At 57.1% G+C, this 22,182-nt stretch overlaps 1 protein-coding gene across 18 annotated transcripts; it reads right to left on the reverse strand.

Moving 5' to 3' along the window:
* Window positions 1-4,791: 4,791 nt before the first annotated feature.
* On the reverse strand, window positions 4,792-21,542 carry PROM2 (prominin 2). 18 transcript variants are annotated; one of them, XM_086328237.1, is made up of 24 exons: window positions 21,182-21,542; window positions 20,454-20,503; window positions 19,445-19,647; window positions 19,227-19,347; window positions 18,881-18,944; window positions 18,603-18,692; window positions 18,141-18,340; window positions 17,432-17,506; window positions 16,584-16,647; window positions 16,184-16,343; window positions 15,733-15,885; window positions 14,438-14,561; window positions 13,806-13,897; window positions 13,609-13,693; window positions 10,749-10,895; window positions 10,182-10,253; window positions 9,138-9,230; window positions 8,948-9,001; window positions 8,568-8,648; window positions 8,275-8,343; window positions 7,516-7,605; window positions 7,201-7,307; window positions 6,793-6,863; window positions 4,792-5,630 (listed from the first exon to the last, which is right to left on the reverse strand). In XM_086328237.1, the coding sequence occupies exons 1-23, from the start codon at window positions 21,423-21,425 to the stop codon at window positions 6,800-6,802; spliced, it is 2,502 nt and encodes an 833-aa protein (XP_086184363.1). In that variant the 5' UTR covers window positions 21,426-21,542; the 3' UTR covers window positions 4,792-5,630; window positions 6,793-6,799. The 18 variants fall into 18 exon arrangements, 17 of the variants coding, with proteins under 17 accessions (XP_086184363.1, XP_086184361.1, XP_086184359.1 ...); XM_086328235.1 differs by having other exon boundaries at window positions 4,792-5,747; XM_086328233.1 differs by having other exon boundaries at window positions 4,792-6,605.
* Between the last annotated feature and the right edge of the window lie 640 nt (window positions 21,543-22,182).

Raw genomic sequence — 22,182 nt, forward strand, 5'->3', positions numbered from 1 at the left:
TTCTTCATTTGGCAGTGCATCAGACCCAAAAAAGGTTAAGGAAGACTGCAGAAGGGCCTCACTTTGTCAGCCACAATCCTCAGCCTCATGGGTCTCAGCTGTGCTTTCCCTCGTCCTGGAGGGTGATGAGACCCAGGAGAGGGGAGTTTGGAAGTGGGAAGGAATGGACCATTTCAAGCCTGGAAGAAGGTTGAGTAGCTTGCATTTGAGAGGAGGCAGTGGCAAGCCATCTGAGCCAGCTGGGCCCTCACTGTAATCCCATCTTGGTGAGGGCTCACACTGACCTACCCACAATCCTTGGGGGTCTTCTGGACCTTCCTCAATTGTTGCAAACAATCCCCTCCACTTCCAGACCCAAGGCAGATTATGCCTGCAAAGCCCATTACTTTCATCCCTAAGACCTCGGTTTGATCCCTGGGTCGAGAAGATCCCCTGGAGAAGGAAATGGCAACCCAGTGCAGTATTCTTGCCTAGAGAATTCCATGGACAGAGGAGCCTGGCGGGCTACAGTCCATGGGGCTGCAAAGAACTGGACATGACTGAGCAACAATACTTTCTTTCCAGATCCAACTTCAAACCCTTCTTCCTTGGTACCCCAAACTTGGCTTCATGGAGTCCCCACTCTGTATCTTTTTTCCAGATTCCTTTGAGCCCTGGTTCTGCTTACCCCTGGCTGAGGGGCACAGGAGACAGACAGTACAGTTTCAGGGTTTAGGTCCTTGCTCCACCAAGAGCCCCTACCTGTGAGGAAAGCCTCTCTGGGAGGTGGTGGGTCTCCCCAGGCAGGTGGAGGCCCCTCCCCACAGGAGTTCAACAGAAGTCTGTTGCCCTCAAGCAGTGCTTCCCTGAAGGCCACAGCACCCAGCTGTCCCATCAGTCGGCACAGCTGTGCCATTGTCTTACTTGGCTTTATTTGTCTCTCACTGCCTGGATACCTCTTCCGCTGCCTGCCTTTCCGGGGCTGGATGGAAGCCCTGGCAGACCTGAGATGATGCCTGGTAGGGAGATACAGTGGTTCACTTAATCTCACCAGACTGTCCCAGCTCCAGTCCAGGCCAGCTGTCCTGGTGCACAGCCGGGGACTCTGCCCAGCTCCAGGGGCAGGGCGCGGCTCCCCAGTGGATCCTTCCTGGGTGGTGCTCTGGGTTTGGCGAAGGTCAAAAGACAGAAGCTATACGCCTCCTTCCTGGCCATCACTGGGCACCCCCACACCTTCCCCCTGATGTCATGTGGTCCTCTCACCTTCCCCCCGTACGTCATGTGAACCTCAGGGGGGCCAAGGAGACTCCACACCCCCAGGCAGATCCATCTGCCCTCTGCTGGGGCCTGTGCACACTCCAGGCAGCCTCCACGCTGACCCCCCCTCACATGGGGCCCTCGTCTGGCTCACCGGCCTCTCCTCGGCTCTGTGAGCAAAGCAGCCAGCTTGTCTCTTGCTCTCTAGACCTTGAGGTGGGGCTGGGGCATCGGCTGTGTTCCTCAAACCGCAGGGGATCCTGGAAAGCCCTGAAGACAGTCTTAAAAAAAAAAAATTATCTTTGGCTGTGCCGGGTCTTCGTTGCTGCACAGGCGTTCTCTAATTGTGGTGAGCAGGGGCCACTCTAGTTGCAGACAGGCTTCTCATTGCGGTGGCTTCTCTTGCTGCGGAGCATGGGCTCTAGGCATTCAGACTTCAGTAGCTGTGGCTCGAAGGCTTGGTGGTGGTGATGCACAGGCTTAGTTACTCCTCGGCTTGTGAAATCTTCCAAGACCAGGGATCGAACCAGTCTCATGCACTAGCAGGAGGATTTTTATCCACTGAGCCCTGAAGGTTTTCTTTAAGGCCCCTTTCTTCTGGCTTGATGTGAAGGGAGGGTTCCCCCCATTGTGTTCAGCTCACCACCTCCTAAAACTCCCCCTCAACCTCAAAGCCTGACTCCTAGGTACCCCTAGTGTGGGGAGGGCTCAGGCTACTGAAATTCTGCATCACTGCTGGGCAAAGGCTGGGGCCGGGTGGGGTCATCTCTGCCCACACCCCACCTTGCCCTCGCTGGGTACTGCGGTGCTGTGTTTGTAAGAGGGGTGAGAACTCCTCTTACAGTTAACAACTGCTCCGGGAGTGGCACATCCCGGACAGTGCAGGAAGGATTAGGGGCCACAGAGAAGGGGCTTCATGCCAGTAGCATGGTATCATCTGAATTATAAAGCCACCATTATCAATGTTTCTTTGGGGTAAGTTGTGTCCTTTCTAATCAGCCCATATCCAGTCTGTGCCTTAGTTTTCTCAACCATAAACAGGTGACAGTAAGTGTCTAGAGTGGTTAGTACAAGGGCTTCCCTGGTGGCTCAGCAGTAAAGAACCCGCCTGCCGATGCAGGAGACTTGGGGTCGATCCCTGGGTTGGAAAGATCCCCTGAAGAAAGAAATGGTAACCCACTCCAGTATTCTTGCCTGGGAAATCCCATGAATCCAAGAGTGTTAGCCTATTAACAAACAATGTTGTGATAGTTTCGGGTGGAGAGCGAAGGGACTCAGCCATACCTACACATGTATCCATTCTCTCCCAAACTCCCCTCCCATGCAGGTTGCCGCATAAATTGAGCTGAGTTCCTTGTGCTGTATAGTAGGTCCTTGTTGGTTACCGATTTTAAATATAGCAGTGTGTACATGCCCATCCCAAACTATCTTTACCCCATTCTTCGCCCCCGCTTCTCTAAGTCTGTGTTTCTGTTTTGTAAGTAAGCTCCTTTGTATCCGAGATGAAATAGTTAGAGAGCATCGCCGACTCAATGGACATGAACTTGAGCAAACCCCCCGGGGACAGTGGAGGACAGAGGAGCCTGGTGTGCTATGGTCCATGGGGCTGCAAAGAGTCCGACACAACTTAGTGACTTAACAACAACAATCTCTTAGTAAGTCCATGAGAAATGCTTAGCACACTTCCTCATTTATACTCAGAGCCCAAAAACCGAAACTGTTTGTCCCCTCAGGTAGCCTGAGCGGGCCTCTGGCCATCTGACTTCTTTGCACACCTGGAGCCAACCGGAACTACCCTGGCCAGCCGCCTGGGACCTGGCCCATGTGGCATTTCTCTGGCAGAATCCGCCACCTGTGGCTCACGGCCTTCACTCTGGGGTGGCCAGGCTGGCAGAACTCCCAGGGCCTCCCATCTGTCATCTCTCCTGTCACAGGGACAGCAAGGACACGTGGCTCACATCTCCTTGGAGATGGGCCTCCCTCCCACCCACTCACAGGGGACGTGGGCTGGCAGCGTGCCCAGGAGGAAACCTCCGGGGCCACCAGGGTCAGGACATCTGAATCCAAGTCCTGGCGGGACTTCAGCTTATGGGTCCTTGACGCAGCCACAGGGTTTCTGAGCTTCACCTGCTCAACTGTGAAACTGGATGACACTCTGCCCGCTTTGGGGACTGTCCTGAGAACAGATGAGACTGCACACCTCGAAGGGGCTTTGTTTCACACGTAGAGGAAGAGCATTTTAGGATCCCAGCATTTTAAAAACTGGGAAAATATGTAGTTTATTTCTCCCTGTGGCTACTTCTGTCACCTGCCGAGCGCCACCCTCACCCGTGGGTTATCAGAGCCTACAAATGATGCTCCCTGAATGGAGCTCCTTTGAAGAGTCCAGTGCCCTAGGCCAAGGTTTCTAGATACTAAATTCAACGAACGGCAGCCTTTCCCAATTCACAGGGGAAAACCTAGCTAGTTTCTTAGGACTATTACTTCTGATCATGTTGGACTAGGTAACTTGGACTAAATTCCCAACTGCGGACAACTAAAAGCTGCTCAAAAAATAGTTTTTGAAAGTTTGATTCAGGGGTGCGTGCTCAGTTGCTTCAGGTGTATTCAACCCTTTGTGACCCCATGGACTGCAGCCCATCAGGCTCCTCTGTCCATGGGCGTCTCCAGGCAAGAATACTGGAGTGGTTGCCGTGCCCTCCTCCAGCGGATCTTCCTGACCCAGGGATCGAAACCGAGTCTCTTGTCTGCTGCATTGGCAGGTGGGTTATCATTAGCACCGCCTGGGAAGCCCTTGATTCAGGGGTATCAGGGAGCAAACAAGGCAGTAAAAACTCACAGGGCCAAGATCTGGAAAAAGAAAGAAACCCAGAGACATCTGGGGCTACTTTCTCCCTAAAGGATCTGGTGATAGAGCAAAGATGCTGAGCAGAGCTGTTGACAGCCTCTGGATCTAAGGAGGTCAAAACTAGGGCCACCAAGAGCAGGGGGGTTGCCTGAAAAATCCTTCATGCTTCAGGTTGGGACCCGGGATGGTTTCATCCCCAAAGTATGAATGAACTGGAAACAGACAAGTGCTCCAAGGCACTGCAAATCATCTCAGTCCCTGAAAGCCAATTAAAACAACTTGGTTTGCAGGATCGCAAGCCATCTGCCCAATGTACACATAATCCTCACAGAGCAAGTTAACCGCTGCTGCTGCTGCTGCTGCTGCTAAGTCACTTCAGTCGTGTCCGACCCTGTGTGACCCGAGACGGCAGCCCACCAGGCTCCCCCGTCCCTGGGATTCTCCAGACAAGAACACTGGAGTGGGTTGCCATTTCCTTCTCCAAGTTAACCTCATTCTGCCTCAAATTAGTTCTATAGATTTACAGATAAAATATGTGGCATTTAATTTTTTCCAAGTAGGCAAGGAGACAATACTAAGAAAAACCGAGAGAAACAACAGACAATAGAAATAGGCTCACAGAGGCTCCTTATTAGGGAGTTACTGAACTTAAACTATACCTAGTTTGGTCAAATATATAAAAGGCAATATTGATCGAGAACTAGAGATTATTTTTTAATCATTTTCTATTTTTATCCCATCAATTTAATTCTTAAAATGCGAGGCGCTACAGTTCCCCGTGCCGGACAACAGATGAAAAGCAAGCCAGGAGTGTTCTGGGAAAAGCCAAAAAGAGGCGGCTGTGCCACATTTAAGGGTGCTGGTCTGAGAGTGGAAATTGGGACACCATCCCAATTTCTAGTAGCAAATTTGTTGCTGGTTTGTAAGATGCAATTAAAAATAGACACCCCCTGAAAACTCAGCAGATTGTTATCTTAAAGGGCTTTGCTCCTTTGAACAGGAACCTGTCTCCCTCTTCACTTGTATCTGCCCAGACCCAGCTCTGCCCCTGGCCCAGAGTAGTCATGGCAAAAAAAAAAAAACAGAGAGAAATGGCAGCATTTGAGTATTTGTTTTGTGACAGTCCCCTGCCAAGGGGTTTCCACACATTGTTACATTATTTACAACCGTATGAGATATGAGATGGCTATGACTGTTCCCATTTTACAGGTGGAAAAACTGAGGTCTGGAGGACCCATGGATCATGTTCAAGGTACCTGGTCACCATACACTAGAGCCCAGAGTGAAGCCAGGTCTGACTGCTCCCAGAGTGGGCCCCAGCCCATCTGCTCATTGTCGGGGTGACCCCTGGATGCCTGTGGTCAGAGGAGGCCTTGAAGTTCCCTCTCCACACTCATTGAACACCAGCCACATCCAGGGCCCCAGCCTGGGAGAGCTGAAAGACCCAAGGCCAAGGCTTAGCCAAGTGAAAACACTTCAATGGATTCGAGGTCCTGTCCACTTCCTGTTGTCTCTCTTCCTCTTCCCCACTTCTGGAACTCAGGATCTGACACAAAGATGGAGATGGGATGACACCCGGCTACATGCATGGGCCTGAAGGAGTAAGGGCCATCGTGCAAAATCCTCTTGTGGCCACCAGATCTCTCCTGGAAAAGCTGGGTAGCTGTCGAAGAGGCTACTGACTAGGGTGCCGAGGGTGAGCCCCACGGCAGCCCACACCCTAGGTCCCTTCCTAGGGAGCCAGTGCTCAGAGAAGGGCAGAGGGGCAGCAACGTAATTCCCAGCCCAAGGTGCAGGCGGGGGCTCAGCCTTCACATGGGCCTCCTGCACTCCCGGGGGCCAGAAATCCAGGCCGGGGTCTGTGGAGGGATGGTCCCAGTGCCCTAGGAGTGGAGGGCTCAGGGGACACGAGGCAGAGCCTGCAGCTGGCCCAGGCTTGCTCGGTGGCTTTACCTCATCAGTGTGGTTGGACAGGAGAGGTCTCAGGGTCAGCAGATAGTGGCATAAGGTACAGAGGGGACACAGGGGGAAAGGGCTTCCCAGGGGGAGGAAGTGAGGGCCGGGGAGGAAACAGAGCCAAGAGGGCAAGTGGGGGCCAGAGGAGAGGAAGGGGTGAGCAAGGGGCTGGGAGAGGCGCAGGGAAGGGGATGGGGCAGCACGGGGTTGGGCAGGGTCTCTGTACCCTCCGCGGCTGGGGGGGTTCCTCTAGGCAGACAAGAGGCTCTTCCTGGTGCTGATATACTGCGAGGAGGAGGAGAAGGGAGACACCTGGGGGATTCTGTTGGCTCTGAAGTTCCAAAGAAGCTAAATGTGTTTTTGAGAATGAATGAATGAAGGGGTCATGAGCAGAAAGTGGGGTGCAAAGGGATTAGCAAGAGGGTGTCTGGTAACTGGAGACGGGACAACCCAGGCCTGAATGCCAGCCTGGGCTCTGGCAGCAAAGGTGACAGAAGTCCTCTGGTCCCAGCCAAGTCAGTGGGGAGGCAGGCAGACCCTGTACCACCCTGCGGCCATATCCGGGCTGTGGATTAAGAACCAAATGGGGAAGGGCGAGGAGGTGGGAAGGGAAGAGCCGAGCGCAGGCCCGTCCGTCCCGGCCACATCCCAGAACCTTCCTCCTGGGCCCTGGGGACCCCAGATCCCAGCCCTTCCCTTCCCGCCCCAACCCGTGGCACCAAGGAATTACGGGCTTGGGAAAACTCACTCACTGGGGTCCTAGAGCTTCAGGGAGGTGACCCGGGGGATGTGGAAGAGCTGCGTCTCCTCGGAGCTGGTGGAGCTGCAGCATTGTCGCAGGGGATGAGTGTGTGAGCCCCAGGCCCAGACCCTCAGCCCCGACACAGGAACAAGCTGAGCCCAGAAGAGCAGAGTTCCCCAAAGCTATGAACTGTGGGTGTGTTGCAGCAAGAAGGCTTCGGGGCAGAGACACGGAAGAACTTTCTGGCCCTGGAGTACCTCAGAATGTGTGACTCTTTGGGGTTAGGCATAGGCTTCCCTGGCCTGGAGGGGTGTGTGTCTCAAGAAGTGGGGGTAGGCAGCAGGGGGCCGGGGCCAGCAGCTGGAAGGGCTCCTTCCTCAGCCCCTGCCCCCACCCCTAGTCCTAGCAGCGTCCTCACCTGAGGCGTTTCCGGATGGGACGGAAGTACTTGGAGGTCTTGATAGCAAAGACGATGCTGGGGATCAGGAAGAAGGTGCACCACCCCAGGCAGAACCAGAAGGCGTTCTGGGACAGAGGATGTGGGGTCAGCACGCTGTGCTGGGAGCGGCACCCTCCCACACGGCTCGACACCCCCAGCCTCCCATGGACTCAACGAGGGGTGCGGGGATGTGACCTCAGGCCTGAGGGGAAGGACCGGGGTGTGGGCTCACGCTGCCCCCCGCCGGCGGCCTCCCCGTCCACGAGCCCTGGTGAGCTGGGGCAGGGCGCTCACCCAGGGGTCAGCCACCATGTCACACAGGATCACACGGCCGCTGTCCAGGGCTCCGGAGAGGGGCTGGCAGGTGGCAATGCGCTGAGTCACCTGTGGTATCAACATGAGGCAGCTACATGCCAGCACTCCCAGACCCACGGGTGTTCAGAGAGAGGCGACAGGGACGCGGGACGGGCCCAGGCAGGGAAACACAGAGCAGTGAGGACCCCCTGACCTCGGCCCGCCACTCGCCTCCTGCACTCCCCACCCCAGCACCAGCCTGTGCTAAGCCCCTGCTGTGTGCCCAGAGATGCCCTCCCTCTAAGTCACTCACACTGGGGGACAACACATGTGCACACAGAGTGCACTGCACACACTCATACCCACACACGCATTCAAACACACTCAGGCTAAGCAAGACCCCCTCAGCCTCGTGCGAGTGGCAGACTGCCTGCAGAAGCTGTGATCAGTAAGGGCCCGCGGGAGGAGCTGGGCTCTGAGTGCTGCGCGGCCTCAGACAGGCTGGCGTGGGACCAGCACGAGGAGGGGCAGGGGCCGATGGACAGCGCGCCCTAGAGAGCGACGCTGACCAGTCCCAGCCCGGCCATGCTCGGGCCTCAGAGAAGGGCTGTGGCAGAGGTTGGGGGTGGGCAGAACTCAGCATCCAGATGCCAGGTTTGGGAGTCTGGGTCCAGGGCACCCCCAAGGGCTCTAGCGGGCAGAGGAAGGGAAATAGCTGGGAGCTTGCCTGAGGCCAGGAGGGTCTGAGCCCCCACTCACCTCCTCTCTCACCCAGGCCATGTACTGGGAGAAGTAGCCCATCTCCCGCTTCAGGAAACACTCACTTTCCTACAAGGAAGAGAGGAGTCCTGGGCTGGTAAGAGTCCCCGGGCCAGCAGCCCTGTCCCCCATGCCTGGCTCCATCAGGACAGGCTGAGCTGTCTTTTCTGGGAGCCCCTGGTGAGGGAGCAGGGCTGGAGAATCATAGGGTGTGAGGCCCCTGTGCCTTAACCATTCAACTCACCTCCAACTCTGAGGCTGACCCCTGTCCCTGCCCCACGCCCCCCACTCACATTCCTCAGGATATGGGTGGCCCAGGTTGGCAGCTCTTCTTTCAGGTGAGTGACTCTGTCTAGGACACCTGAGATCTCCGACTGTGGGGGAGGAGAGAGGATCCATCAGGGAACAGCCACTCATTCACTTGTTCATCCATTAACTCAACATACGACACACAACACACTCAACTTGGGGTGGGGGATGTTAGGCCCCAAGGACACAGAGGCCGTATATGGTGGGTTCTGCCCACCAGCCTCACGTTTTTCCACCCCACCTTCCGCCTCCACTGGGACAGATCAGAGCAGGCAAGGCTTCGTGTCAGCTGAAAGTCACGTCCTTCCTCCCTCTACTGCCCACCTGCCCCACCCCACCCTCCCCAGCCCTCCCTAGTGGCCACCTGGAGATGTGGGGCAGAGGATGCCAGTGCCTGGACACTGCGGTTGAGTTTAGCCTGTGAAAGAGAGATCAGGGCTGGTCAGGGGAAGGGCTGGGTAGGAGGGAGGGGTCACAGCATCCCCCTTCCTCTTCCACGTCCCCTCCCTGCATCTCCTCTCCAGGTCCCCAGCTCCCTGAGCATCCAGACGTACCACAAGGTTCTGCTGTGGGAGGATCTTCTCCTGATGGAGGTGTTGGAGCCCTCGGGCCTCTTCCTGCAGCTTCTGCCCCAGCGTAGCATTGCCCTGAGGGGGCACAGATCAGAATGGCACTCTGCCCAGGCCAAGACAGCCCCTGCCAACATACCCTTCACCAAACTGCTCAACAAGACACACTGCAGGGCATGGAAAGTGCGGGAATCAGCAGTTGGGCTCAGAGGCAGGAAACTGAGGCCTCCTGAAGCTCGTGGACCACATCTGGGTTTGGGGGCCTACCTGAGCCCAAGTTCCAAGTTCAGCCCTCACTTGCTCTGTCCACCATGGGGGAACTGGGGAGGGCTGTCTGTGAGATGTCTCAAAGAGAACTTTTTAAACTCTCAATATTTATAAAGACAAAGTATATTTTTTTCCAGTAGATTTTAAGCTTCGAGAGGCAACTGTCATGACATCCGATCCCACTGTCCTCACAGCATCAGATCCTGTGGATGCTACAAGCCGTGTGCACCTAGTAATGCCTGCCCAGCTGTGATGTCAGACCACATCTGACAGCATCTGATCTAAGATGGGGGATAATCTACTTTAGAGATGAAGGCCCAGAGATGTAGAAAGATTTGCTCAAGGCCCCACAGCGAATTGGTGGTAGAGTTTGAGTCAGAACTGACCCTACAAAACTGACCCTGCATCCCAGTGAGGGGCCCAGGGTCTCAGCCCTTGGTGGTGGGGGTCCTCAGTCCATTGCCTTTGCCCTCATCCCATCCCCAATTCATAAGATTCACGGGTTCAGTCCCTGGGTTGGGAAGATCCCCTGGAAGATGACATGGCAACCCACTCCAGTATTCTTGCCTGGGAAATTCCATGGACAGAGGAGCCTGGCAGGCTGCAGTCCATGGGGTCACAAAGAGTCGAACACAACTAAAGCAGCTTCACACACACACACACACACACACACACACCTCCCCAAGTCAGGCATTCTTGCCCATCCCCTCTCCCTGGCTTCTGTCTCCAGCCTGCCCAGCAGGGTCGCTGCTCCCTTCTCACTTGGGTCTGGGACAGTCCCTCCAGCTCCTGGGCCAGCTTCTCCACGTCACTATTCACCACTGGCTTCTGAATCTAGAGATAGACAGGAAAGGCCAAGAGGGGATGAACCCCGGCTCCCCCAACCCTAGAATTCCCAGTATTTTCGAAAGTACCCACACCAGCTAAGTCTACTGTAACAACACATCAATCACAGTGGGTTTGACCTGAAATTGTGAAATATATGAGACATTTTCCATTAGGAAAGGGAAAAAAAAATGAGGCACTCTCTGGTGTAACCCAATGGAGAGGCAACTTCCCACCAGCTTTTGTAACAGCAGTGGGTTCAGGATCATGGACAGTGACACCTGTGGTTGGGTGGGGCGCATTCACTCCCCCCCAGCCTGGGACGGGGCAGGGGTGGGGTGTGGCACTCTGGGGCACAGGGTCTGGGGACATCCCCAATAGAAGAGGCCCTAGAGACATGTAGGGAAGTCAAGGGAGAATGGAGGGCCCAGATGAGGTGAGACAGTAACCCACCCCCACCTCCTCTGATCTACCAAGGTCTGGCCTGAGGTGCCCACTGCTGACCTCGGCAAGGAAGCCAGGGTAATGAATGCTCTCGAGCCCACTGCTCTGCAGAGCCTCCAGGTCCCGGCGGGCGGCTGGGCTCAGCAGGTCCAGATTCTTCACGTCCACTTTGAGCTTCTGCAACTCCTGCTGCAGCTTGATGGTGTACTGGGAGGGAGGGGGCAGGCTGGGGCCATGCTCGATGGCTGAGCCAGGACCCCAAAGCTGCTATCCTAGGTGAGGAACCCCTCAAGGCCCTCCTTCTGAATATTGAGGACACTACCAGCCCCAGACAGGCTCCTAGCAGGTCTCTGCTCCCCACGCTCCCTATCCCCAACTCACCCTCACCAAGACTCAGCTCTCCTCCAGCACCTATCTGGCTACTGGACAGCAACACAGACCTTCCAAGGTCACCCAGTAGAAACAGCTTCCTTGGCCCATCTTTATTATATCACCTTGTATTAAGGTCTTCATAGCATGGTATTTACTTATTTAACACATAGTATGCTATGTGCTTTGGGCTTCCTTGGTGGCTCAGATGGTAAGGAATCTGCCTGCAATGCAGGAGACCCAGGTTTAATCCCTGAATAGGGAAGATCCCCTGGAGAAGGGAATGGCTACCCACTTCAGTATTCTTGCCTGGAGAATTTCATGGACAGAGGAGTCTGGCGGGCTACAGGGCTGCAAAGAGTTGGGCATGGCTGAGCAACTAACACACGCAGGCTATGTGCTTAATTATATCACCAAGAATGCTATTTACTTATGTGGGTGCTTGTTTATTGCCATCAGCCCCCATGAGAATGCCATCTTGTCTGCTCAACTCTGTATCAAACCAGCAGTGTCTAGACCAGAGGTTCACACGTGATAGGTTCAGTATAAGTCTGATGAATGGGCAAAAATAAATGAATGAATGAATGGACATAACCAACATTTCTACAATTTGTTGTTGCTCAGCTGCTCAGTGGTACCTGACTCTTTGCAACTCAATGCCGCTGGACTGTAGCACACCAGGCTTCCCTGTCCTTCACTATCTCCTGGAAGTTGCTCAAACCCATGTCCATCGAGTTGTTGATGCCATCCAACCATCTCATCCTCTGTCACCCCCTTCTCTTCTTGCCCTCAATCTTTCTCAGCATCAGGGCCTTTTGCAATGAGTCGGCTCTTCGCATTAGATGGCCAAATTATTTCTAAGATAGAGCAGTTTAAAAAGGGATTCGACATTTTCCAACCATTGCTGGGAGAGATTTAAAGGGCATGAAATTCAGCCCCAAGTTTCACAGATGAGAAGCTGAAGCCAGGAGGGGCATCAGAGGATGCGGCTCAGTCTACCTCTCCCCATCCCCCACACTGCCTTCCTCAGGGGAGCAAAGGCCCATCCTCTCAGAGCCCAGAACCTTAGAGGCTTTAGGCATCAGTAACAGACAGGTACACGTGTCTCCAGATGGCCAGAGCCCTCCTGGGGCCCGGGAAGGCACACCTTGTCTTACTTATCTCTGCATCATCAGCTCACTATTACCTCCTTTGAGGACAAGTTCTCCTAAGGTCATATTTGGAATGTTGCCAGATGGCCCCTGAGGGCTGCTCCAATCCCTCTGGACCTGAAGCTGTTCTGTGACTTGGACCCCTTCCCTGGACCGGGGCTGAGAGCTCCCCCTCCTTCCAGTCAGCGGAGCATGGGACCTCGTCTCAGTGCCCAGGCCCCTCACAGAAGCCCTCCCTGGCCAGCTTTCACCCTGTAGCCTCCCACCAGGACAGAGTCTGCTCAGTCGACCTCCCATCTGATTAGAGATGCTGAAGGAGGAGGTGGCTACCGTGTTAGGGAAACTGCCCCAGGTTATACAGTTTAGGACATGGAGTTGGGACGGAAAATCTGGACCACTTGGCTATGCTATGCTGTGGGCTAGGAACGGATGGCGAATTCAAAAGGAGTTGTAAGGGGACTTCCCTGCAGCCCAGTGGTTAAGACTCTGCACTCCCCATGCAGGGGCACAGGTTTGATCCCTGGTTGAGGAACTAAGATCCCACATGCCCCATAGCATGGCCTAAAAATAAATGCATAAAAATAAAGCAACAACAACGAAAATGCCATGAAAAAATAAAAGCGGCAGAAAATGCAAGTAGATACTTAAATAAATATTTTTCAGAAAGGAGAGGGGGCAGAATCAGGAGTTAGCGTCTTAGGAGGAGTGGAGGGAGGACTGGACGGGTATTTCTACAGCCTCTGTGCACCGTTGAGAGAGCCACATTCACAAAGCACGTCTCCTCTCGGGAAGTAGACTTTCCTTCTCTCTGTTCTAGAACTGTCTCTTGCCACTGTGAATAAGTTTCTCCAGTTCTACACACCAAGTTCTGGCAAAGTCCAATGGTTAGGGAACAGGCTGGTGGGGGTTCAAATCCTGACATCACCTACAGGCTGTGTGAGCTCAGGAGGGGGCTGTGGGGAGCCCTACTCTAGTGGTACCCAACTTTATCACCATCATTTTCACTGTCACACCCCTCCCCAACCTCCCCACTCCCAACTGGAGTATCCCAACCAATGCCTGTCCTGGGTCAGGACACACACTCGAGTCCTCTCCCTCACGGTCACCACCCTGTCCAGTCTCAACCTCAGGTGTGTTCAGTTTTCCTGGGAGCACAGCACTCTGAGCTGATCACAGCCTCCAGGCACTCATGCACCCACCCACACACTCTGGAACCTTCCCTGGGCTCTAGCCCTGGGCCATGCCCTGAGCTTGCACCTGGCTCTTCTGCCCCGGAGGCACCTCCATCGCTCTTGCAGACTTCTCAGGTCGAAGGAGAAGTTTCCTCCATAAAGGCAAGACCAAAAGAGGGGGGACCTGCAGGAGGGGGGTCCCCACTGTATTCCAGAAGGTTCTCTCACCTGGCTGATATCCAGGTGCTTCTCCAGGTCATAGGAGTCATTGAGCTGCAGGACAGTCCAGAGCACGGCCCCTTGCTTGCACTGCCTGGGGATGGACATGGGAGGTGAGAGCAAGGAGGGCAGGTGTGTCATCCCAACGGGACACCCACCTTAGTGCCTCCTCACACCCCATCCCCCAGCCCAGGCTGCCCACTCACTCGTAGGCCAGGAGGATGCTGAGGTTCTTCTTCAGGCCAAGGAGGTGGGACAAGTTCATGGACGGTGGCAAGTTCCCTGGAGTGTCTACAAACTGGGGATGGGGCAGGAGGGAATGGGCTTGGAGCAGGGAGTAGGGAATATGGCACAGCTTCCCAGGGCCTGGTCCCCTGCTGCCCTGGCACAGCAGAGACCACATCCCTGTGACTTCAGCCCACACCTGCCTCTATCTCCAGTCACTCTTGGGCCCTAAATCCTGGCAGGGACTCTCTCCAGGAATCTCTAGGTGGGTGGCCAGCCTGCTCTTTGGCAGAGGATCTGGGCCAGCATCTCAGCTCACTTGCTTAGTGCAATAGGGAACCAGGATCCCCAGTTCCCAGACTTAGTGTTAGGAAACAGAGGGGCTCATGTCTGGGTGTCATCCCTCGAGGTCCCTGCCTGGGGCCTAGGGACTCACTGGCTCTTTTCTCTTACTCCTTATTATTGGTGAATTTCTCTCTTCTTAGCCGTCTCCATCATTTTTCCTGTCCCTTTTGCCCTCTGGCCCCCTCTGGCTCCAAACTTCCTTCTGAACCTCCAGCTCTACCCTTATCTCTTTCCATGTCCCTCTGGGCCCAGGGCTAGGTAAGCCCACCTCGTACAGCTCTCCACTCTCCCAGCTCTGGCACACCAGCGTCTGCACGTTGCCGCCCACCAGGAAGGTGGAGAAGATGAGGATGATGAGGGGCACAGCGAAGAGGAAGCTGAAGCCCACACCGCTGAGGAAGGTGGGGGGACACGGTTGAGATGGCCTGAGCAAGGAGGATGCCCTGGACCATGCTCTCCATCCCCATTCTGCATCCCAGGGCCACCTTGGTCAGTGAGCTGGCCCCAGGGCAGAGCCCTCTGGGGAGAGGACTTCACAGGACGTGGCCTCCAGGGCAGGAGGAAGGACTCAGAACTGACGACTGCCCCACCTCATCCCACCCCATCCCCACTCCATGCCCTGGCTGGCAGCCTAGAGGAGAGGGCAGCCAGGGCTTCAGGATGAGGGGGACACATGTATACCTATGGCTGATTCATGTTGGTGTATGGCAAAAACCATCACAATACTGTAATTATCCTCCAATTAAAATAAATTAATTTTTTAGAAAAAGAGCCAGCGCTGCCGGTCTCTGGGCCAAGGGCACTTGCAGGTGGCCAGCTCCAGGGCTCAGCCTCAACACGACTACCTGGCATGGCCAGCCATGACTTACCAGCAGGGGCAGCCACCTATGGCGTAGGTAGGACCCGTACGACCATCCAGAGCTTCTTCATGAAGCTTGGGGAGTGAAACGTGGGCTGGATCTCACTCACCCATAAAGGGCCAGGCCCCTTTATGCAGTGCCCAGCCTGCACAGCAGAATGTGGCAGCCCTGGCCTTCGAGATGATCTAGTTCAGAGAGGGCAAATAGAGCCTGCCTCTGGTGCCACCTGCTAATGGCTGGACACTGGGTTAAGAAGGATTCTGAGGCTCAGAGAGAAAAGTGCCCATTGATTATTATAGTTAGTGAAGTTGCCATTTCCTTCTCCAGGGGATCTTCCCGACCCAGGGATCGAACCCTCATCTCCTGCATTGGCAGGCGGACTCTTTACAGCTGAGCCACCATTATTCATCTGGGCTCTGAGAGAAAGGCACCCATCAATTACCATAGTTGCCACCAATGGGGAAGGGGACACGCTTCTTCTTTGCCATTCCTGCTCTAGGCCAACCCTTTTATACAAAGAAGGACACTGAGGCCCAGCTGGGTTATAATTCACCCAGGGCCATGCAGCAAGTTGGCCCAGAGCCAGAGCAGAGCTCAGTCTCTTGATCCCCAGGACCGGCTCCTGTAGTCACACGAGGAGCATGAGAAGAAAGTGCCAGTCCGGTAGGCGGAGACCCTTCCCCTCTCCCCCAGGCCTTCTTACACCATGAGGAAGCGGGCTCCGGATTCACCCTTGGCTTCCGAGTGGCTGGGGTCCTCTCTGGCAGATAGCCCCCAGATGCCCAGGTTGAGGCCCAGCAGGTTACAGACCACCACAAGCAGGACCACAGAGCACAGCACGCAACCTGCAATCCACCTGCCAAGGAGGAGGTGGGCATCAGGGAAACAAGCGGGGGCTGACTGAGGACCTACTGGCTGGGGGAGGCGCCTAGCCCCGAGGCTGGGGCTTTAGAAGTGGACTTCCTATAGGGTCCTCAGGCTCAGATCCCCAGGGCGCACAGCTAAGTTGGGGGCATGGAGGCCCAATGAGTAAGGGGTCTTGGCTTAAATGGAGGCAGGCACTTAGTACAAGGAGGGCTGACTAGGGCTGGAAACTGGGCCCCGGGTGGCTGACAGGCTGAACCGCCCACCCCCCTCCACAGGTTTCCAGACACCTGTATCTCTCATAGTTCTGCACTTCCTCCAGGAAGGGGCGGCTGCGCTCTTCGACCTCCTCCAGCGCCTGGCTCCAGCGAGAAGCTGCCTCCCAGACTGGGAACGCTTCTCCCATTGTGTTTAGCCCTCTGGGCTGCTCAGCCACGACCTTCTTCAGCTCTGCCCAAAGCAGCAGGGGCTTAAGAGATGGGGGAGACCCCCCAGGGCCCAGGAAGGAGGAGATAGACAGGAGGAACATCTGGGATGCATAGAGATGGTCTAGCAGGCCTGCCCACCCAAGAGGGCAGCCTTCAGCCTCCCCCACCCCACTGCCCTGCCCCTTTCTCAATAAGCTTCTTTGGTAGGGATAGGGTGGGGGGCATTCTGGATAGCCCAATTGGCCCCTGGGCAGGCCCTCACCTCTGATCATGTCGGCCGTCTGCAAGGCAGCCAGGATCGGGAGGGCGTTGAAGGTGGTGTTCTCCTGCCGGAACCAAACGAGGCTGTGCCTCCTGCTTTCCACCCGGGGGGCCCAGCTTGGGGGACCCTTGCTTCACCAGGTCTGGAGGGAGAGCATCCCTCATGGTGCTCCCAGCCCAGGAAATCAGGGAAATGCGCGTCCTTCTGCTCTCTTGGTCCTTTTCCCCTCCCTCAGCCCAAGCTGACTCAACTCCCCCAAACGCGGCTCCTTTCTGTCTCGACCCTCCTGCCCGGACTATTGCAGTAGACTCCCAGCCAGTGTCTCATCTATCCCAGCCATTCTGCACAGCACCCTCTGTTTCCCTAAAGTCCAGCTCTGGGCTATTCTTCCAGCCTCCGGTTCCACTTCCTTCCTCCTGGAATAGTTTGCTATAGTCACCCAGCACAACTGACTCACCAGTTCCCAGCCCTGGCATTTTCCAGGCCCTGGGTCACAGATGCTGACTCACCCTGCACCCTGCCCCCACTACCTGTCTCCACCCAGGAGAACCTGCCTGTTTTCTGGGGCTCAGGGTGTGAGCTTGCTCCCTAGCTATCCCCAGCCCACACCTCATGAGGATCCTAGCCCTTCCTTCTGAACTCCAGGCCTACCTCCCCCACCAGACTGTGCGTGCAAGGACCAGCATCGTGAGCCTCCAGTCCAGAGTGTCACGTGGTAGGTCAGGCCCTGACTGGACCCAAGCCTGAGGTTCCACTGGGCTCCCACCCCAAAAGGGAAGAACTGAGGTCCCTCACTTTTGAGTTCCCAGGCAGGTGGGAGAGAAGTCAGGGAGACCAGGGACACTCACCTCCAAGACCATGCTGTAGAAGTTGGCCTCTGGGACGCCTTTCAGCCGATGTAGGACGTGGTCCACAGAGGGCACCTGAAACGGTTTTTTGAGAGGGGGTTGTTATGACAAAGACCACGAAGAAGCCTGGGAGGGGTCCCTGGGGAAGGATGGGGGCAGAGGCCTCTGAACACTCAGTGTCCTTATGTACACGATGGGGAGCACCACAGCCCCGACAGCCCTGGGTGATAGTGAGAACTCAAGAAGCTAAACCGGGACTTCCCTGGTGGTCCAGTGGTTAGGAATCCACCTGCCAGTGCAGGGGACGTGGGTTCGATCCCTGATCTGGGAAGATCCCACATGCTGTGGGGCAACCAAGCCCATGCACACTCCACAACAAGAGGAGCCACGGCAGTGAGAAGCCTGGGCACCGCAACCAGAGAGCAGCCCCCACTCACCACAGCTAGAGAAAGGCCAGAGCAGCAGCGAAGACCCAGCACAGCCAAAAATAAAAAAATAAACAAAAAAAGCAGTTAAGTCACGTGAGGCTCACTGGCACAAGCATGGTACAGGATGACGGTCATTAACCCCAGGTGTGTGGACAGAGGAGGGGCAGCTGGAGAAAGGGATTGGGTGTTCGCTTCAGAAGACACCTGGAGCACAGGCTGCCCTGGAGCCATGGGCAGAGCAGCCCCCTTCGCCCCAAGAGGACTCAGTCTTGGGCCAGCACCTGGCTGAAGTCTGCTCCCAGCTCCAGGGTGTGGCTTTTGTCCAGGGCCCCTGCACAGCCCTGGCAGGGGGGCTCCTGCAGTAGTGACAGGAGGCGCTGCCGGTGCCCATGCAGAGCCGGTGCCAGGGCCTCCTGCCCCTCCTGCAGCTCCACAGAGGTGGCGTTCAGGCCTCGGAGGTGATCCACGGAGACCTGCAGGGCTGAGAGACCCACATCCAGACTGAGGGGTCTCTGCTGCTACCAGCATCCTCAGAGGCCTTGGGGGGAGTCGGAGCATCTTTCCCTCCCCCAGCCCAAGGGGCCTGCTGGTCCTTGCTCTCTGTAGTTATAATGGAAGTGGCCCCAGGGCACATGAAGCCAGGAGTGGACAGAGAGTGCAGAAAGGCAGGAGTGGGGCCCCTGAGGTGGCAGAAGAAATGTAGGGCTGGGCGAGGGTGGGGCCGGGCCCCCGGAGACACTCACCCTGGCCCAGGCTGAGTACTGAGGCCAGCGCCTCATACACGGTGCTCTTGAGCTGGGAGTGGATCGCCTTCCCGATGCTGCTGCCGACGCCTGGAGAGCACAGGACAGTCTGCAGGGCGGCCGGGCCTCCCCACCCTCCCTCCGCCTCCTCTTGGGTCGGGGTGCTCTGCAGTGGAGTGAGTGCCATGCCGCCGGGATGGGCCTGATCCCCACCTCCTCAAGGGCATGGATGAGGGGATGAGAGGGCCCCCAGGGCAGAACCCAGCCCAAACCCTCACCATTAAGTTCCTTCAAGACTTGCTCCTGAGGAAGGGAAAACTGCTCTGCCACGGCCTGCAGCTCCTAGGCAAACACAGGGCAGGAGGTTGCTCTTCCCCGTCACGGAACAGCCCGGCTCCCATGCCTTCCCCGGCCCTTCCTCCCACCATCCCTGCACCTGGGCGTCCATCCTGAGACTAGCAAGAGTGCGGTTATGAACGCGACTCCCCAGCAGGGGGCAGTCAGGTGCACGCTAGAAGAGGCACCCTTTCTAATGAGTGGGCTAAGCAGGAATTTGCAGGCCCCACCCTGCTCTGTCCCGCCCACTTGGGGGCGTGTGGGGGTGAGGGGCTACTCGGTGCTCACCAGGGGCACCTCGGAGACCAGGCCCCGGAGGCTGAGGAGGGTCTCCGGCACAGCCTCGGCACTGGGGCCCATCTGCTCGTGCATGTGCTGGTTGGTGACAAAGGCAGTGACCACACCGATCCTGCGGGGATGGGGAAGGAGGAGGGGGCTGCTGGCTGGATGCCCATGGCCCCTCGGGCCTCGGCCCACGCCTCCCGCCTGACCTGGGCGCCCCTCACAGCAGCACGAGGGTGGTCAGCAGCAGGAACGTCACGAGGACAGCGCGCTCGCAGGCCATCGCCTTGTGCTCCATCTTCACTCGACCACCGCAGCGCCGGCGGCAGCGCAAACAGCAGAAGCAGAGCCCCGCGGTGGGCATCGCCAGCAGGTAGAGGCCGGCGATCACAGCGCACACCACGTAGCCGGCCTGGTACCGCACCACCTGGGCCAGCGGCGAGGCATGAGGGGCTGTGCTGACCCTCCCTCCCCAGCCCTCTGCCGCCTGACATCAGAAGCGGGTAGGGGGGCAGGGGGCACCTTGCCCACATCTCCTATTTCCTTGTGAGGGGCACAGTGTCCTTACTGTTATTTGTCGCTAAGTCATGTCTGACTCTTCTGTGACCCCCATGGAAGGTAGCCGCCAGGCTTCTCTGTCCATGGGATTTACCAGGGAAGAATACTGGTGTGGATTTGCAGTTTCCTTCTCCAGGGGATCGTCCGGATCCAAGAATCGAACCTGCCTCTCCTGCATCGGCAGGCAGGTTCTTTACCACTGAGCCACCAGGGAAGCCCCATATTGTTATTTACCATCTTACAAATAAGGGAAAGGAAGTCCAGGGAGTTGGGGCTCCCTGTCCCAGGTGGCGCTAGTGGTAAAGAACTCACCTTCCAATGTAGGAGTCATAAGAGACACAGGTTCGAGGTCGGGAAGATCCCCTGGAGGAGGGCGTGGCAACCCACTGGAGAATGCCATGGACAGAAGAGCGTGGTAGACTACAGTCCATAGGGTCGCAGAGTTGGACACAACTGAAGCAACTTAGCACGCACACACGCCAACCCCAAAACCACTTAAGGGCAGAACTGTGGTCTGAAATCAGGTCTGTGGACTGCTTACAGAAGAGAGGAAGCGATGCCTGAACCCCACCCTGGGGGTCACCCAGCCAAGTGGGCTCAGCTGAGAAGGCCTGTCTCCTCCTGCCCCAGATGCTCACACCTGAACACCCTCCCCCAAACCGCCTCCACACTCACCTCATCCACCTTCACAGAGGCCGGCTCATTCAGCAGGGTCTTTATCAGCTCTAGGGAAAGAGTCAAGCTGAGTCTGGGGGCAGCGGCCCTGCCTCTGTGTCCATCCCCACTGCCAGGCTAATCCCTCTCCAGAGGGGGTCCTCCCACCACCCGGCACCCTCAGAGAAGGCAGTGTCACCACAGACCAGTGCCCACCTACCCTGGCCTCCGCAGGGATACAGGAGGGTATTTCTGAGGGCAGGCCTGGCCCAACCCTCCCTCTGGGCCCCCGGGGTAGGAAAGCAGCAGGAAAGCCGGTTAAAAGCAGAGAAGGGGCCTGGTCTAGCAACCCTCCCTGCTAAGAGTTAGGGACAGGCTGGGGGCGGGGTGGGGGGGTGTTGGGGGGTGGTGAGGGGCGGTGGTCTGGCCGTCCCTCCTGGTCCTTGCAAGCCCCTCGCAACACCAGTCCTAGGGAAGACCTCAGCCGGCTCTTTGAGAACTTTGAATGTATCTTCTCTACTCTAGGGCCGAGAAACGGAGGCTCAGAGAGGAACAGGGGCTTCCCCAAGGTCACTCAGGAAGGTGATGCTCTGGGAGTTTCTGGGGGAGGAAGACGGGGGTGGGGAGAGCTGGGACCCTGCCCTCCAAGTGGCTGATGAGGGTGGGCGCGCCCCGCGGTGGACAGGCGGTTAAGGTGAGGCTGGGGACCCAAACTCGTCCAGGCTTGTCCGGGGGTGGGGCGCACTCACCCGCGGGGAAGGGGTTGAGCTGCACCACGGAGAGGAAGCCGCGCACGGTGCCGTACAGTGAGTCCAGGGGTCCCGGGGCGCGGACGCGAGGGGCCAGCCAGCGGGCCTTGGCCGCCGGGGCGAAAACCAGGCGCTCCGCCGGGCCGAGGGCCCTGCAGCCCGCCGCGCCCGCCCCCGGGAGGGTCAGGACTGCCCCCAGGCCCAGGCCCAGGAGGGCCGCCAGGAGGTCGGGCGAGCGCACCATGGGGTCGGCCAGTAGGCTGCGGGTGGACGGACCGGGTTCAGGGAGCCGAGAGTGCGAGCGGCGCACGGGGCAGGCCGCGCATCCTTCACCCTTCTCCGTCCCGCCGCTCTCCGCTCTCCAAACCTGCCCGACAGGTTTGGGCTACCTGGGCATCCGCCCGAGCGCGGCCGGGCCAGGGGTGGAGGCCTGGGCTGGGGGTGGGGTGGGGGTGGGGGCAGGGCCTGCTCCGGACCCGCCCCGCAGCGGCCTCGGGTGGGAGCCTGGGTGCCCTCTGCCCTCGCCAGACGCTCTTGGAAGGGCTTAGCCTCCGAGCTGAGTGGGGGCGCACACGTCTGAATTATGGAGGATTGCCCAATTTCAACGATTATATTCAGTGCCCAGACTCAGAAGCCAAATTTGGAGCCTGGGAAAACAGCCACCAGGTGAAGGACTGCAAGGGGTGGCAAGACCAGCCACCTGGGCCCAGGAACCAGGTTCCTCTCTCAGCTCCCCCTGGGGCCTGTTCTGTTGGCTCCAGCCATGCCTGCGCCCAGGCCAGGTCAGTCTGGAGCAGAGAGGCCACCAGGCTTTGTCCACCGAGGCTCTCTGACGAGTCACTCAGATGGGTACAGTCCTTTGGGAGGGTGAGTCCTGGCAAAGGTATGCCCTTTAGCCCAGCAATGCCCCATCCAGTCATCGGCTGAAAGAACTGTCAAGAATATGCCCAGAGATGTGTCTGCACAGGCTTCTGTTTTGTGAGTGGCTGTGAGCCCAGTAC

The sequence above is a fragment of the Bos grunniens genome, chromosome 11 (genome assembly GCF_055505025.1).
Source record: "Bos grunniens cultivar Pamir isolate PY7600 chromosome 11, Bosgru_T2T1.0, whole genome shotgun sequence".
Classification (NCBI taxonomy): domain Eukaryota; kingdom Metazoa; phylum Chordata; class Mammalia; order Artiodactyla; family Bovidae; genus Bos; species Bos grunniens.

What these genes read in the sequence shown, in the direction of transcription:
- PROM2 (XM_086328237.1), bottom strand. Translation starts at nt 21,425, where the DNA reads ATGGTGCGCTCGCCCGACCTCCTGGCGGCCCTCCTGGGCCTGGGCCTG. An exon ending in ACCCTGGCTTCCTTGCCGAG is followed by an intron (nt 10,254 to 10,748) that starts GTCAGCAGTGGG and finishes GTCTATCTCTAG; the next exon opens with ATTCAGAAGCCAGTGGTGAA. An exon ending in CCACCCATATCCTGAGGAAT is followed by an intron (nt 8,344 to 8,567) that starts GTGAGTGGGGGG and finishes TCTTCCTTGTAG; the next exon opens with GAAAGTGAGTGTTTCCTGAA.